The sequence below is a fragment of the Anopheles aquasalis genome, chromosome 2, assembly GCF_943734665.1.
Source record: "Anopheles aquasalis chromosome 2, idAnoAquaMG_Q_19, whole genome shotgun sequence".
NCBI classification, from domain to species: Eukaryota; Metazoa; Arthropoda; class Insecta; order Diptera; family Culicidae; genus Anopheles; species Anopheles aquasalis.
Window position 1 is genome coordinate 31,845,001 of NC_064877.1, and position 17,372 is coordinate 31,862,372.

General features: G+C 47.5%; 1 protein-coding gene across 1 annotated transcript in view; it reads left to right on the plus strand.

Annotated features, from left to right (window-relative positions):
• The window catches only part of LOC126570919 (uncharacterized), a 44,725-nt gene extending 29,382 nt beyond the window's left edge, over positions 1–15,343 (plus strand). The window contains exons 6-10 of the mRNA XM_050229025.1: positions 2,479–2,506; positions 5,820–5,904; positions 6,014–6,220; positions 10,141–10,569; positions 11,126–15,343. Of these exons, the coding sequence (XP_050084982.1) occupies positions 2,479–2,506; positions 5,820–5,904; positions 6,014–6,220; positions 10,141–10,337 (517 nt within the window). The 3' untranslated portion in view covers positions 10,338–10,569; positions 11,126–15,343. The remainder of the gene's footprint in view (positions 1–2,478; positions 2,507–5,819; positions 5,905–6,013; positions 6,221–10,140; positions 10,570–11,125) is intronic.
• Positions 15,344–17,372: the final 2,029 nt, after the last annotated feature.

The window sequence follows — 17,372 nt, forward strand, 5'->3', positions numbered from 1 at the left end:
GACCCGTTCATCGGGTTCTCCTCCTGGGACTGGTCGAATCGTGTGACCTGGCTCAAGATTGTGTTCCTCCTGTTGGCCATATCCTACGAGAGTACCTCGCTTGTCATCATGCTGTTCTTCGAACCGGACGGCATCCTGCGGGAACGTCAGTTCACGATGATGTTCGTCCCGGTGACCGGTGCAATGTGCATCGTACTCTGGATCTCACTGGCCGTCTTTCGCCGGGACTTTAGCTCGATCTTCGACTTTCTCGAACAGCGCCAACGGATCGTTCACGAGCGACACGAGGCACGCAAAGCGCTGACACGCAAAGTGACCGGATACCTGTGGCTGTTCTATTTGCACAACATCGCCCAAGTGTTCTTCTGGATTAACGTGCTGCAGGACAGTAGCCCACTGTCGACCATCAACGAACCACTGGTGAGCGTGATCAATGTACCGCTTTACCCGCTGGCGATCACACTTCTCTCCCTCATGTTCATCCACACCCTGATGATCGTCTCGACCGTGCTGAGTGCCTTTGTGTTGGAGTTTTACTGGTTGAAGCGTCAGTTTGAGGATGTTTTCGATGGTGGCTCCGAAACGGCGCTGGTCGTAACGGTTGCCACTGCCATCCATCAGCCCCGCTACTGGAATGGCATCGAACGGCGGCTGCGGGAGTGCGTCATCGAGCACCAGACATTGATGCGGCAGACGAGCTTGCTGAAGGAAAAGTTGAAACCGTACTTTCTGCTCAATCTTATCATCGACTTTTCGCTCATCACGTTCGCCAGCTGTCAGATGGTGATGGTGCGCGAAAGTGACCGCTACCTCTACAGCATTCTGTCGATTCTGACGGCCAGCATCAATCTGCTCACCTTCGGTGGACTGTGCGATCTGCTCAAGATGCAGGTTAGCCAGCGGTTTGGGGAAAGGCGACCGGAAAGCGTCACTCTCAACTCACTCACTCACTCACTCGTTCGCTTGCTCGTTCGCTCGCTCGCAGGTTTACGCCATCAAGTTCCACCTGTACAGTTCGCACTGGACCGACTATCTGCGGCCGGTATCGGGTCGGCTGTACCAGCGTTACCGACGGATCCGCTCCAGCATCCACATCGTGATGACGCAAGCCGAGCACGAACTGCGCATTAGCTGTGGCGGTGTCTACGACATGTCGCTCGCTACCTGCTGGGCGGTGCTGCAGTTCAGCTACTCCGCCTTCACGCTGCTGCTCAGCTTCTTCGAAAGCCCCACCACCCCAACAGCTGGCTGAAGCTCTCTGAGGTGTCCGCCGTTTGTGGACCAACGTGCTGGCTGGCTGGCTGGCTGGCCGGCCGGCCGGCGAGTGTTACGTGTGTCTGCATAAAGGAATCAGTTTTAATCAGAATCCACATCGTCTCGGTACCCTCGGGGCTCACCCTAGAGCCGGGTGCGCGTTTTCTGTTACTCTCTTTCACCAGCTCCCCTCCCTCCCTTCAAAGACCAGCGATGCAGCAGCTGGCACATGAATTCGAGGGTCACTTCCACCCGCTCACCCGCTTGTGTTGCTATTTTTAGCCGGAACGTTTGCTGGCAACAAAACTTAAAATAAACATCAAATGAACAAACACAGACACACAAACACACATGAGTACGCAACGAAAGCTGAATGCGACCGGAAGTAGCCAACGGGGTTTTGGGGGGCACGTGCCAGGCACACCGGACGGAATTTAAATTTAAACTCAACCCCCACCGCAACCGCAACAAATGGCACGTTCTGATGTGTGTTTGGGTGTGTTTTTCTCACCACCACCACCACCTCGACAGCGAGCTAACTATTTACTTTTATCCGAATTTATGGAACGGTGGAATAAATTTGCCAGCAACAGTACCTGGTGCTGCCACTGGGCGTGGATTGAAAATAGCAAAACTAATTGTGTGTTTATTCAATCCTTTGCTACCCTCAGTTTCACTCTTCTTGTACACTCGTCCATTCCTGTTAATGCTGCAAACGAATACGACCGAAAACAACGGATCGTTCCACCATCCCATCCCTGATTATGGCCAAATGATCGACGTCGTCAAAACTGCTCTGTTGGGAACATGAAAGAGAAAAAGGAAGAAAATGTGTCCCCCAAAAAGGAATAGACTCCACTCATCGTCTAAGAGCACACCAATTCCGGTTCAAATATTCCCATTGGGCGAACCCCGAGAGGCAGTGAACGTCCCTCTGGGGTTGTGTAAACAGATTCCCTGGCCCCGAGGAAGCCCTTCCGATCGGCATTTTCGACCACTGTGTCCTCATCAGTTTCCTTCTTGCACCATTTTATTCCAGCGGTTCGTGAACGGAAGTTGTCAACAATGTCTCGCCTGTACACCCGGGAAAAACTGTCGTTCGAGCTTTTCCCCCGTCGGTGTTTGCTTTCATTTGGATCCTCGGTTTTTTTTATGTTGCCAAGACCACCAATTGCAGTTTCACTCATCACATTCCTTTCCTCTTTCTTTCTTTCTTTTTCGCAGCGACTGGATTTCTGCCATCACGAAAACGGTAAGTTCACGGAATTATTCTCTTGCTCTACTGATACTACTACTCTGCTAGACTGTTGGCGGCAGTTCTCTTGGTCTCCACACTGTCTGCACACTGTCCGCGGGGAAATATTAAATTTCCCTCCTCGTCTCCGCTGCTGGTCGTTTCCTTCTCCACCGAAATCCCTTTATCGTTACCGCTCCTCTTGATTTATGCTTTCTTCTTCTAGTTTTTCTGTTGAGTTTTCGCTGCCACAGCAGCAGCAGCAGCCGCAGCGGCACAAGCAGCAATCAATTAAAATGTAGCAACAGCAATACAAACTACTCAAGGGACGTGAATCCGATACCCGTGGAACTCGCCGGGAGCCGGAAGTCGAAGGCAACGCAACGAAAACAACGTGATTCAATATTGATTGGATGGCTCCGTTGCTCGTTGGTTCGATGCTGGTGCTTTCAAGTCTTTCGTGGCGGCAAATTAACGATCCCTCCTCCTTCCTCGTGTCTGCTTTCTGTTGCTGTTACTACCAAACATCGAAAACAAACGCTCTCTCTCTCTCTCTGCTGTTTGAGCTTCAACAAAATGAGAACAAATCGAGGGGGTGTTTGGGATCACAACTGCGACTGCGGAAAAGCTATTCGACTCGGACAAGACTTTCCCGGTATTCAAAACATGCTTTTGAAAACTATTCAAATGGAGCCTGAGCCCTAATTATTCCTAACGACATCGTTAGTGTGCGTTACGCACGGTACACTGGGTGGCTCGATCTGGTCGATTCGGTTTGGTTCGAAACAGTTGAGCCTTTCGCTCGCTGTGGAACGTTCTGAACCGCAGCGGCCAATACCTGCTAGCGGTACATGTGCCGCTTCTGATTTCCGTTGGCCCCCGTTAGCAAAACTTCATCGATCCAATTCATCGTTCCCATAACACTCCCACATGCTGGTCCTGCTGCTCCTCTCTTCCTCCTCTCTCTCTCTCTCTCTCTCTCTCTCTCTCTCACTCTCTCTCTCTCTCTCTCTTTCTCTCTCAGTTAGTCTCTGACATAACCGATTCAGTTTCCGAGCCCCCCGGCTGGCCGCCCTGACCAGCTCCATTTCGAATGAATCCATTTCGTTTCATTTCCGATTGCTCTTTCCCGATTTCCTGATCCCAAATCGGTCCTGGCCCTGTCTGCCTATGCCCCGGGCCCCTGGACACGGCTTTGCACGTCGGCTCGGCTAAAATAGATCTCCACCAAACAACGGTATATTGCCAGACTCACACACTCATACACAGAAAACGACCAGGGCGAATTCAGAAATACCCAGGCCCCCTGGCTGGGCAACGTTGCTGATCGGCAGCTTTCGGTTCGAATCGCCGGTTATCCGCCTGATGAGTTGCTTCGTTCCATGCATTTCTTATGGCATTTGTATTAAACTCATCTACCGTGCGAGAGCTTGCGTGATGGCACTCGGGTTTTGGACGAGGGGTAATGGAACTCTATCCATCTACCCTTCCGTTGGAGTGAAATTATCTAAAAAAATAAAACTTTGGCAGAGCGTGACAGTGCCCGACTCCAGGTGAGTTGTAGATTCAATGGCATGTAATTCGCATCGATGGAATCATATGTTTAAACACGAAGAGCTCAATCAATGCTTAAGAATGGTCACACAATCTGTATTGAAGGCAATAAGCACTAAAAATATTGTGAAATCTTTCAAGGTGCAAGCACAACTTTGTCCTACGATAAACTATTCATAAGCTATAAGTGCTAAATGTTACCTTACAGTTGGTATTCCGCCTTGCCCTGGTGCACGAATGTAACATTACTAAGTAAACGATAGGTAAATGGCCACAAAGCTTGTCGGCTGACGATGTGTGACGTAATGGGCCATATAGCGAAGTTAAAGTCTGATTTATCGTGATATTATTTCATGTTTACTACCCTCGTAGACGAACAGAATAGTTCTTAAATCTCGTTTCAACAATCCTCAGCAGTTAAGCTGCAATCATGTATCTTCACAACTCGTCTTTTCCCTAAAGGAAATGCATCATGAAGTATTTCAAACATCGATCGTGCTTTTCACAACATTTAGTACGGCTTCTAAACAAAGAACCAAACATTTATCTGATATCCTTAAACTCTGCTCTTAAACTCACTCAACTATGCATTAAAAAAAAAACTCGCACAAAATCAGATTCCAACCATGAAACCATGTGTTGACTTTAACAATGAGCGACATCAAGCGGAAAGCCCTCCAACCGGACCCTTTTCTTTTCCTTTTCCCAACTAAAAAACTACCCCCCATCCGTTTGCATCGCGATAGCGGTACAGGGTTTTGTGTTGAGAAAAAGAAATGCTTTCCACATAACTGGTAGCCACGGCCAGCGGAGTAATCAGGATTTACGCCCGTCCGGTAGCCACTGGCTGGTTGGCTTTTTGATAAAGCATTTTCCCTTCCCCCCCCCCCCTCTAACAACAAAAACAACAGCAGCAGCAGCAGCAGGAGGAGGGAAAACAACGAGAAACGGGCGCAAAATGGAGACGCCCGGAAAAACCGGTTGCTAAGCCGCGTACCGGCCACCAGGCACCAATCTTCGTTAATTCCTAATTGAATTTTCCGTTTATCTCCTCATATCAACCCATTTTCTTCTTGTTTTCATCGCGCTCTATACCCAGGGATACCCAAACCGTACATTTTAGCACGTTGTGAACGGCCATGGGGAAGATATGCTTTTTACCACGGATTTCGTGGTACGGTGCGATCGGTACCAGAAGATTTGTGTTTTTTGCCCGTCTAACCATAACCTTTTCAGGGGGGAAGCTTGTTCCTTCTTTCGTTTGCTTATTACATTTGTCGATTGTGTTTGTTCCAGTTTCAGCTAGTTTTGAACGCGTCTATATAAGTTATCCTTCAGAACGGCCGTCGTGTGTGACGTGTGTCTGTTGCTGGTGGAGGAGAAGAGGAGTAGAAGAAGAGCTAAATTCAGAACCACAATAACACAACCACGGTTAACCACCTGTGCTGTGGCCAAACAGCAGCACATCCCATTCCCACTCCCACTTCGTGCTACGTGCAGCCACAACAATGTTCCCCAAAACCCCAGATTCCAAACCTCACCTCGCCGGCCAAGAATGTACATCCCTTCGGTGGAATGAACGCCTTCACCTTTTAACCTCACTCACCGGCACTAACACTCCCACCCACGTTCCTGCCCAAATGGGCGTTGTCGTTCACAACAGAAAAACACGTCCGCAAACCCTGCCCCGAAATAACTACCAAGGAGGGGACCGTTCTGAGCCGGACCTAAAACTATTCGAACGTTCGTTCGTTCGTACATTTTCTTCTTCCCACAGCTTCCACCACCACCACAGATCGAGCTGGTCGTCGATAAGCCACATCTGCTCGGTGTCCTGCGGAGACCGATCGTGAGGATACGACGTAAGTGTGTGATTTCGGTCAAGCGACCGACTGGCTGACTGCATCCCAGACTAACTCTCTGAATTCTCACATTCTTTCTCTCTCTCGCGCGCGCCCTCGGGTTCTGCAGCGGCCACCAGCACGGAGGTGTCGGCCAGACGGAAAAACCGGCACAGCATCGAGAACAACACGACCAAGGTGAAGGGCGAGGCGGCCGTGGCCATCATCAAGAAGAGCGCCCAGGACAACGCGGAACCGAAGGGATCGCTCGCGTGCGCCCTACCCTGGGGCCACGGTTGGGGTTGGGCGACCCTACCGAACGGCATCTGGAGTGGAGGTAAGTTGGACTACTAACTTGCGAACGTTGCGTATTTGATTCGCTTTATCATTCGGATGAAAACTAACTATTATCCAGCCGAGCACCCGGGATGCACCAATCATTTCGTCATTTTATCTGCGGAAAAACACGCTCGCTCGGTCTGTATTCAATCGATTCGACAGCGCCACAGACGCATCAGTGAAGGATGTCGGTCAGTAAATGTTTTATTTTCTGTGTTCCACATTTGTTTCTTCTGCAAATCTACAACACATCAATGAGCGCCCCTTTTGTCAGCATGCTAGATTCGTTTTCGAATGGCTCCAATTTGGTGCACACGATTGAGCGGCCCACTACTGGCACCACCCAAAGCAATGTGAACTTTACGATGGCAACATTCACACATTTACAGCCACACAGGAAGCGCGCGCGCGCGCGCTCTCCCTCGTAGCAGGCACGGGTAACGGCTCATCGGTGTGTGAAAATTGATTTTCATCACAGAGAAAAGGGAAATAAATTGGATTCGACATGGCCCCCGAGCACACATATCACGGTGCTGCTGGCACGCGACTGGTCTCCGGAGCCAGCGACCTCATTCCACCACGGAGTCGCAGCGCATTTCCATTTCCAATCGTCCCAAAAATTGAAACATCATTGATCAAAGAAGCGAAAAACAGATGATGGCCACAGATGATGATGAATGACGGAACCGTAACGGAGGAGGTGCCCCGCCAACGTGGCTTTCGTCATCCTTTCACCATCCTCAGCATTCGCAATCAGCTATCAGACCCGGGGCCTTTAGCTTGCCAAACCAAAACCAATCTACTTGTGTGGCGTTTTTGTTTTTTTTTTTTCATCGAGTTTCTGGTCTACAGACGAATGGATGTTTGATTCTGGAACTGTATTCGATCGAAAGCAATGCTAGATCGGAGTTAAGGTCGCAACATGAAAGCCACAGCCATCGGGAGGGCTTAGAACATGAGAATGGGCATTGCATTTGCTCTCGTTTCGTTTCGTGCAGAGCAATTGGTAGAATAGAGAGCTCGTAGGTGCAGCAGAAGCAATCGTAGCACCAGTTGGCCTCACTCATCCTTTGTAGCGACCAATCAGCAGCAGAAATGATCCATTAAATGGATGGTTAATTGAGCAGAATGTCGACACATGCAGCCTTCCACGCTCGCCTCTCTCGGCTTAACTAGGATATCAAATCGTCTGTCCCCGCATCGCCTCACGCCTCTTGCACCACGTCTCATCATCCATCCAGCATCCCTGCCATCCGTTCTGGGTAATTATTTCACAAACAAAACCAACCCGTTCCAACTAATCACAAGTCAATCCAAATTAATGTGTTGCCGGGATATAATTTCACGCATTGGCAACTTTCGAACACTTCTGCTTGCGGATGCTATGTCGTGATGCCAGAAACTTTTACCGAACTGATACCATTCCGTGCGCATGGGACAACCCAGCTGTCACTGGGGAACTGTAGCCGTAGTGGGAACTTTGATTGAATTTTGTGCGACGAATGGGGAAAAACAGCAAAAGTCGTCAATAGAATCGCCAAAAAGGGGGATATCACTGAGCGAGAAACTTTGGCGTTGTCCCAGCCAAGCCTTTTCCGGTGGTGCGCTCCATTTCTTGTTTCTCCACTTCCGCTTTCGTAGCGCACATTGTCCATCCTTAATGGCTGCCACCAACGTAAGCTGCCGTAATTAACGCCAGGAAGAAACATATTAATCACCAAAAAGCGGACCAAGCTTCCCGTGGAAGGCACGCCGACCGGAAAGACAGGACAGCACGCATTGTGCACGCAGTGAGTGAGACGTTGCGGTACGCGCAGCGTTCCTGTTGCGCTGCCCGCCGTTGCCCCCTGTTTTCCACGAAACCGATATATCCGCGAACGCCGGAAAAAAACAATCAAACGCCGAGCGTCGCAGGTTTTTCCACGCTCTCTGCGCTGTTGTCTGACGTAAGAAAAAAGCCATGAGTAAAAAAAAAACCTGGCAGCAAAACGGCACGGCACGACGGAGAAAAGCTCTTTTATCTTCTTCCATTTTTTTCTGAGCACGATTCCCTTTGCGGAGGTAATGGGCTGCAAAGAAATGGGCGGATGTAGATCGCAGAACGCAGACCGCGCGTACGCGATTATGATGACTACTAACCTCTCCCATTCCACGATCCCACGCTGAGGTCTTTATTCGATTTTCGTGAATTGGACAGATGGGAAGATGGACGTCTCGAAAGGATACCCGCGACCGGAGCCCGAGGTCCGAAGATATGGGCGTGTGCGCCCAAGATGATGATGATGATGCTGTTGATGATGATTATCATGTTTCTTGGGTTGACTTTGATTAGGCTCTTAGACCACAAACCGGTGGGGCAAACCAGAGTCTTTGCACTGCAGCTGCTCCAGCGGTTCCGAAGGATTCGTCCAATAAACTCGTTCACCGTGATGAAAGGGGCATCCTTCGTCGGGTTGGAAAGTGACACGGAGTAGGTTTTTGGGGAAGGGAGGTGGTGCTGAATGGGACCAAAGTTTGATTACTTTTTCCCGCTTCACTTCCGTGTGCTCCGTTGTTTGGACCATCCTTCATCCATCCATCAATGCTGGCCCACCTCGGGCACGGATCATTCAGATCGAAAGTAAACACAGACGCCCTGGGACAACGAAAAAGCGACACAAAAAACAGTGCGGCCAAGGTCGGTGGTGACCGAATTTACAATGACATCGGCAGTAAACAAATAGGATCATGTTTCGGTCACCAACTTCGCGGCGACCGAGGGGCAGCGCGGAGTTATTGGGTCGTATGATTGACTAATTGATATTCTGGGATCGATAAACATTCCGCGTACCCGGGATCTCGCCGGGTCTCCACGGATCCATGACAGTCAAAAGTCCTTAACTGCGCCAGGGCAGGACGGACGAATGGAAGGAACTTTCTCAAGTGGTAAATCCATTTCCAGCCTTACTGAACCCTCCTGGGAACCTCATCATCCGTGGGGAGGGTGGGGAGGATTATTTACAATCCATTCTGATGCTCCTTTTTTTAGGGGGGGGGGGGAGGGGACGCCCCAAACAATGGACTGCCGGCCGGGTGCCCCCGGTCAAGAATGTCAAGGCCGAAGACACTCCCCGACTCACGGATTCGACCCAAACGGAGGCTCGACCGTCGTCTTGTCGTGTACTGAAGTCGAATCTCAGAGATTCCAGCCAGCCCGACAGCAGCTAGAGCATTCCCTGGAGAGACTACTCTGATGGTCTGCGCTCGTGATTGACGAATTTATTGGAAAACTTTCCTTCGATTTATCTTCCAGTGTGCTCCGTTTCTGCCCACGAGGGGGTGGGGGACGAGCAATCTTTCCGAGAAATGCGGGCCTCGGACATAATATCTTACTTTGGGGTGCTTCGAGGTCCCTGCGGTAACACGTCCGTCCTGCAGGCAGCGCGACGCACCGGAATCCAGAGGGTCCCAAATGAGATGGAACCAAACCTGCATACTTCTCGGAAAAGTTCTCATATCGCAGCAACCAGTAAAGCAGCCAGCTTCGATTCGATTTGCCATTTGCCGAGAGGTTCTTTAAAATACACGAATTCCAGTTCGCTCCGCTAGTGATATTCGTATTTCAACTCAAAAATGGCTCTTCGCTGCAGAATGTCCTGGGTTCATTCAAATGCAATTGAACGATTCACTTACGATTCCGTGACAGGGCGACGACCGACATCATGCACGAGGAGAACGGGGGGATGGTGCCCAAAAACCCAATTTGAACAAATTATTTCCTCTCCGATGGGCTCATGCCTGATTCATGCCCATGGTTCCGAGATAAATATTCATTAAATCCTCATGAAATAGTCATAAGACCGAACATACACTCACACCGCTAAATCCCCTCAGATCTATTCATTTTCCTTTTGCTTCCACTGCTTCTTCTGTCCGTAGCGCTTACCTGGTCGCAGTGCGAAGATTCCATCACGCTGCACGCCCTCCCGACGACCCACTGTACCAACATGATAGAGACACCGTGTGCCGGCGGCATCTACCACACCGACATCGGTCCGTTCGATCTGCACGGGATCGAGGATGTCGGTGGCGAGGACTTTGACTACGCGATGGATTGTGGGGATTTCATCTTTTAAAACCGATCCTCGTATGGAGGGCAAACAGACCATTACGATGCATGGGGGCGTACGTGTGACGCACTTATCCATCATAATTTGAACCGCAAGGCGCAAAACCCACAATCCTCACCCGGCAGGCATGCTTGGACCTTCTCCCACGATTCCCATTTCTACTTACCCGTTGCCGACGTCACGAGAAAGCGATGGTACTACACGTCGAACACTGGTCCGGCCGGTGACGTTATGCGAGGTATGTTACGCACATATTACTAACGCGCACATTTGGTATTGGAATTTCCATTCTTTATTCGACGAAGTTTCTACAGGACAGCGAGAAAAGCGCGAGAGAGTGAGGGTTAAGGTTAATTCGTGTAAAAACTCATTTTTGAAGACTATTACTATGAAAAAAACTATCATCTTATTCTTTTCCCTTGAATGTCATGTTAAAATATAACTTTTCAAGAATATTTGGTTGAATTTCGATTGGTAAAAAAAAAACACAAGAGTATTGTGTTTTTCAGCTCAGCATTCATAGAAAGAACGCTGTCGTGTATAAGCTCATGTATGGGCTGAAGCAACCGCCATTTCGCTGGTCAGTTTTCCGAAAAAAGAGCTTTTCAATCAGCCCTGATCCTCTCTGTAATGCATAGTTTGAGAACCTTGCACCTGTCAACAATGCTAGGCCCTAGCACCTCTACTAAACTCACGCTATCTACTGCTTCTTCACTGATGCACACTGTTTTCGAGGACAGCACACCGAGAAGGTCCCATCATATTAATACCCTCTTCCCATTTTTCCCTTCCAGCTCAAACGAACGAAGTAAAATGTCACAAAATGTCCACCGATAAGTGTGTAGCAGCAGCAGCAGCCAATGCATTAGTTACAGCTCAGATAGACGTCCCTCCACCCCCCGGGGGGTAGCGACGTAGCTCGATAGAGCGTAGCGTGCAAGCCAATATCTTAATCTAGCATCTAACCTTTGTCGCCGGATTTGTCCGGATTTGTAACCGAAGCGAACAAACGGACAACGTAACGTTTCTCGATGTCGTAGCATTTGGTTCGGGCATCGTTGGTGGGCTAGCGGGCATCTTAAGGATGCGTCTCGGTGTGATCATAATATATACATATATAAAAAAACGATATAAATGTCGCCGAAGCAGCAGCAGCATGTTCGGAGTAACAGAAGCGTGTTGTTTATAATGTTTGATGACCCACAACCCCCCCGTAACCGTAGCAACAACTTTGTAGAGGAATAAGCAGACGGAACCGACGTCGATAGCATTTTAGAATAGTAATGAATCAGTATTGCCTTCCTAAATATTAGAGGAGAAAGTGGGGAAGAAATAATAAATCTAGAAATGAGTCAAAAGGAATTGTAACAATGTAAACCAACGACACTATAGGAACCTAGAAGCTTCAATGTGGTGCGGTAGCGTAAGCAAGACAAACTCAAACACAAACATACAGAAAAACCAACCAATGCAAACCCATGTGGCTCCAGTACCGATCGACTGAGGCGACTTTTGAAACAGTAAAAAAGCTCTGCTACCGAACAGCTTTTGAATCAATCATAGGTTACCTCACTATAACCCCCTTTCCCGGGTCGATTAAGTGCGCCGAGAGAATTGTTTGAGTCATACGAAAGATTTAATACTGTTACACACGTGTATCATATTTTTATGCGCCATACAATGAAAGAGACTTATTTAATGCGTTATTGCAATGCGAACTAACATGATAAGTTTTACCATTCAAACCCATTCGCTGGCTCGCGAGGGCGAAGAAGCGACATATTTTAAAAACACACAAAAGAAAGATCTGCGGAAGACCAATTGCGACCACCGTTTACCGTTTTTGTACCTTAGCGAGGAAAGCAGGAAATGGTCGCGCAGAACGATTGTGTTCCACACCTCACGCTCACCGATAACACGAGGCGGACAAACCTAGTGTGCGCCAACCAAGCGCGTCACCGGTCCTTTTGCGAAAGAGGAAGCAATTCGGGGTAAAGCTTAATTCTACATTAATTAAACGGGTATCCAAAGGGAGGGTTTGCTCCTTACGAGATATCAGCTACAATTACTACATCAAATGACCATTTGTGATTTGAGAGCGCTAATCGAGAGCGCGATGGCATAATGTAGTGTATCCAGAGACCGTGTGCTCAATAAATACAGAAGAATAATTTGACTTCCATTGCGGTGCATCTTCAGGCGACTGTAAACCCGTTAGGTTAGCTTTAGTTTTGTGATCTTTGGAAGGTATTCCGGAGTGAAACCGTTTCGAGACGATCAGCAGTCGGGCTTACCAATTGATAATGTGCGAAAGAATGCGGTGTTCGTTCATGTTTCGAGATATATGTAATGTATTCGCAGCAGTAGCATTAGCAGCAGCAGCAGCATCTATTGCGTGACCAGCGAGACTCGAGGTGAGCGATGACTATCCCCCAATCACGGGCCGGTCATCGTTCATCTGCTTGGCTCGCGCGAAGATCATCCATTTCCACTGCGTCGCAAAATGACGCCGCGACGAGTCGAGTACCATAAACGCAGCGCAGGGTATGGAAGTCACTTATTAAATACGGGTAGAAACTAGCAATTTACCTGCGCTGCTCCGTGCGGAAGATGCGACGAAGGTTTTCGAAATACTTTTACGTGAGCAAAGCGCAGTGCACTGCACCGGGCGCCAGTGGCCGAGCTCTGGGTCGGAAAAGGGCATCCCTTTTTTTTGGCAATGGATGACGATGTTGACCACCACCGTTTTCCGCAAGAGCCACGATCATCTGTGCTTAACAGACGTTACGTTCATTACACCAGTAGCCCTTACACGTACGTAGCAGCTCGATGGCCCCGAAACAATAATAGTTCTTAGACTTTCCATAGCATAATCCTGTGAGTATTGTGAGAGCCTGATAGTACCGAACCTGATAGAACCTACACAATCCGCGTTGAGTCTGTGTCTTCGTCCGTTAGAACCGATAGAGAATTCGATCGATGCCTCGTATCGCCGTGCGAAATATGCGCCGCAAAAGCGCAAATAAAAGTAAGCAAAGTCCCCCATAAATGTCATACCTTGTCCTTTGGAAAACAAGAAACCCCCACGTTAAACAATAGCCGGTGTGATATTGATCAATCTTTAGTGTGTAAGCGAACCAACGGACAGGTAGGAGCGCGAACTGCGTGTTGCAGAACGATGATCAAACAGTCCATCATCATAACATGGCCAGAACAATCAGTGGTACGGTGCGGGGTGCGCGTTACTGGAAGAATACTAGCGAAACAACAACCAAAGCAAAGTAAAAACACAACAAAAACACACTTATAGTAACGGAGAAGGAAGCGAAACAACATTAAACCCCCCATTAAATGAAAACAAAACAATGCACCCGCACCAAACAGGGGCAACTGTTTTTTAGCGATATTCAAATCGATGTTTGCAACTTATCGACAATTTTTAAATGTGCCGTTGCTCGTAGAGCGTTACGTGCAATACGTAAGTGTGTCTGTGTCTGTGTGTGTTACAGCGGCTACCAACAACGTGCTACAATAATAATACAACAAGCCACGTACAGAGCGTAGGTGACAGTGTATGGCGCATTAGGAGCTAGGTGGTGGAACTGTACATGTTAAATCATTTGCATCAAAGCATTAAAAGGAGAAGCTCAATTATGGGACACAGAAACACTCGAAAGGAACGTTACTCCTCCCAATGTTCATGGTCAGGGCAGGGGAGTTCCTCACCATCACCGATCGCTGGACGATCACCGGATGGTGGATGGTGGAGTTTAGTTTTGGAATTTTTGAAAGTCTCACAAGCGTTAGCGCGACATGCGCGGCTACAGAAAAGGGAACGGTGCAAGTGCCAGTGTGCGAGTTTCGGAAAGAAGTCAAAAGATGGGCGACTTTTGGCTTCTTTCACACAAAAGAACTATTGGGCAGCACACAGCGTGATGGCCAAGAACGATTTGTTAGCCTTTTGGGAGCTGCTTTCTGCTGCAGGCGTGGGAGATGCAGTTGAGGGAGCGCGGGAATTGTTTACGATACGTTAGCGCGATCAGAAGAGATTTTTATTAATATTATTATTTGAACAATCATTACTCATCGGCATTGGCGTTGCTTCGGCCCACGGCTCGGCTGTTGAACAGCGAGTTTTTTTGTGTGTGGCAAGTGTTGCAGCATTTCTTATATCTAGCATTAAACAAAACCACGAGCCACAACATTGGCACAACGGATGGAAGCAGAAAAAAGAATACAATACAAATCGAACGCAAGAACGGAAGGTTTTGGTTTGAAACCCAAAGGGCCCCGATTAAATCCGATCGAAGCTCAATGGTCGAACGGATTTCATTCCTTGTACCCGTTGCCATCACCTACACCCCCCCCCCCCCCCCCCCATTGCCAGCCTTTGGAAACTTTCGAAAAATACAACACAAATGCACCTCGCTCGCTTCGAGCCACACGAACAGTTCCCATCGATACCAGGGATACCAGAGATAGTATCCCGCCCATCTTGCCATCCTGCATATATTCTGCACCGATAATCTCGTACCGCAACGCTCCTTAAGTTGCGTGTATGTGTCCGAATCGAACGAATTACGAACGAAATTGCACAATCAATTAAAAAGGCATATTAACCACCCACAACCATCACCACCACCACCACAGGCCGCGCGAAACGCAATAATATTTTACGATACTGACAGTAAATCGCAAAGCGAAACGATGACGATACGTAGAAAACCAATTAGTTGAAACGGTTGACACTTGAGGCCGGCAGCGATCAATAGAGGAAAGAGCACAAGATATCAGATCTGGGTCGCGGTAAAATCGTCATCGTCGTCAGTCTTCAGATCCCACTGTCAACGAACCCAAGCCTATGTTGTCAAATAAAACCGAACTTAAATTAGGAAGAAAATCGTTTGTAGTATTTTTAATAATGTGTCTGTGTATTTGAAAGAAAACTTTGCATAAAAAGTAATTTTTTAGCGATGTACTACATACAGATTGATTGAGTACAGAGGACATTCTTTGGCCAGTTTATTTCGAACGATAGACAAGCGATTCCGTTCGATTCGTGGTCATATTCTTGCTCGAAAGCTTCTTGGTTCGGACTTGTAAATTTAATATCTTCACGGTCAACATCCCTTCTTTTCGCACAGCGATTGCACAAAAAAATATTTCAGTTACAAAACTCTCGCTGTTTCAGCTGTTTCTCATTTGCAACCAGCAAAATGATTGCTGATATGCCCACAAACAAACTAGCTGGAGCATGAAATTTTTGGAATTGGAAGTTTGGAAGAAGGTATTTCATGACAAATTTCTCTTGTTTTTCACATAAATTTATATTAAATTCCTCACAGAATACAAATTACTTTGCATTGAAGAATTATTAGGTTCCTTATGCTTCCTCCTCGATTCTGCCGCGACTGTTAAAGATACGATCCAGCAATTGCTTGTAGCAAATATGCCAGATTTCCAAATTTTTTCGCCGAATTTCAACCAACCGACGAGGCCTCATTTGAGAATTTTTGCAGCAATAAAAACGGCCTGAACGCCCGTCACGAAAATGTCCCAAATCAAGCAGCTTTTAGTCAAGATTTCTTGATAAATCTCTCCAGGTAAATTCATTCTCCAGGGCTACGAGGAATTCATTAAGCGTTTGTACACATTTATGTGAGTAAAACAGACTTTATTTGAGCCAGATTGATAAGGTATACGTATGTAATGTTTTTTGAACAATAATAATGAAATGAAAAATGTATTTTGATGATTTGTCATGACCAAATTACATTTTATTTTAATGATTTCCTTATCTTATCTTACTTTATAACACGATTTAGGTGATCATACGCATAAACTATACATATAATGATGCAGAACTATCACCACGAACCCAGCGATCTGAATCAATTAAGCAACATTAATCATGCAGCTCAACTTCAGCTGCTTAACTACGTGCCGACATAGTATTGCGGAAGATAAATGTCAAAGCATTCCGGTCCCCCAACCGCAAGTGAATACCGTCAACGTCAGCAACAAATTTTATTGAATTTTCCACCTCGCATAACCGTTCCCCAGCTGCCGTACTAGGTTTGTGGTTCGTTAGCAGCATCAGCAGCACTTGGATGCAGCAGCAAAGGCTTCCCGGAAACTGACAGCCTCTTCACGGCCACAGCTCGCTTCAGCGATCCGTGTCGCGATCCGAGTGCCATACTGGCTGGGTGGAGTGGAGTGGAGATGCTGAGCCGAATGGCTGATGCATGAAATGCACTTATTTGCATACAACATACCCTTGATTCCCACCAGCTTCGCTGACACGACACGAGCCTTTGATGCTGCTCCGACGAGCGTCAACTGCAAACCTCAAAGAATTCAATCATTCGTTATCCATTGACCTGGTTTCCTGGCTGTCGGGTCGTTCGTTCGGTCGTGGGCGTCACTGTGCAAGACAGGATGCAGCGAACATGATGGTCGCCGCTGCCATACACAGGCTTCGAAAGCAGCGCAAGCACGGACGATGACGAGGACGAGAACGAGTTGTATGTGCCCAATCGTTCATGTGGTGTCAATGCAAGAAATTTGCATTTATGCCCTGCCGCACCAGGCTAAAGGCACTAAACTATTTCATTGCTACCACATTCGCCCACTACGAAAGCCCGACCACAAGCAGCTTGGAACGTTTGTTCTGTTTCCTTTAACAAGGATAGTGTGCATCCAACATTTGAACAGTTGAGGTTGATGCTTAAAGAATTGCAGAAAATTAAGCTATGTGAGAAAAATGAGAAATAGAAGAATAAAGTTTAGAAATGTTTAGTAAACTGTTGCCATTAAAAATAGTTTAAGTTTTATTCAAAACATAAGTTTATTCCACAGACAAAAATAAAGCTAATGCTGACAAATTAACATCTTTTTTCTGATCATTCCCTACTTCAACTAACAAATATCCACACCAGACACTCAACAGATACTAATTGACCAATCATCTCCACAAAAAATACAATTTCCCTGTCCATCCCTTAATTGAATAGCGAAGCGCACACCGCTTTCGTCTCGGGA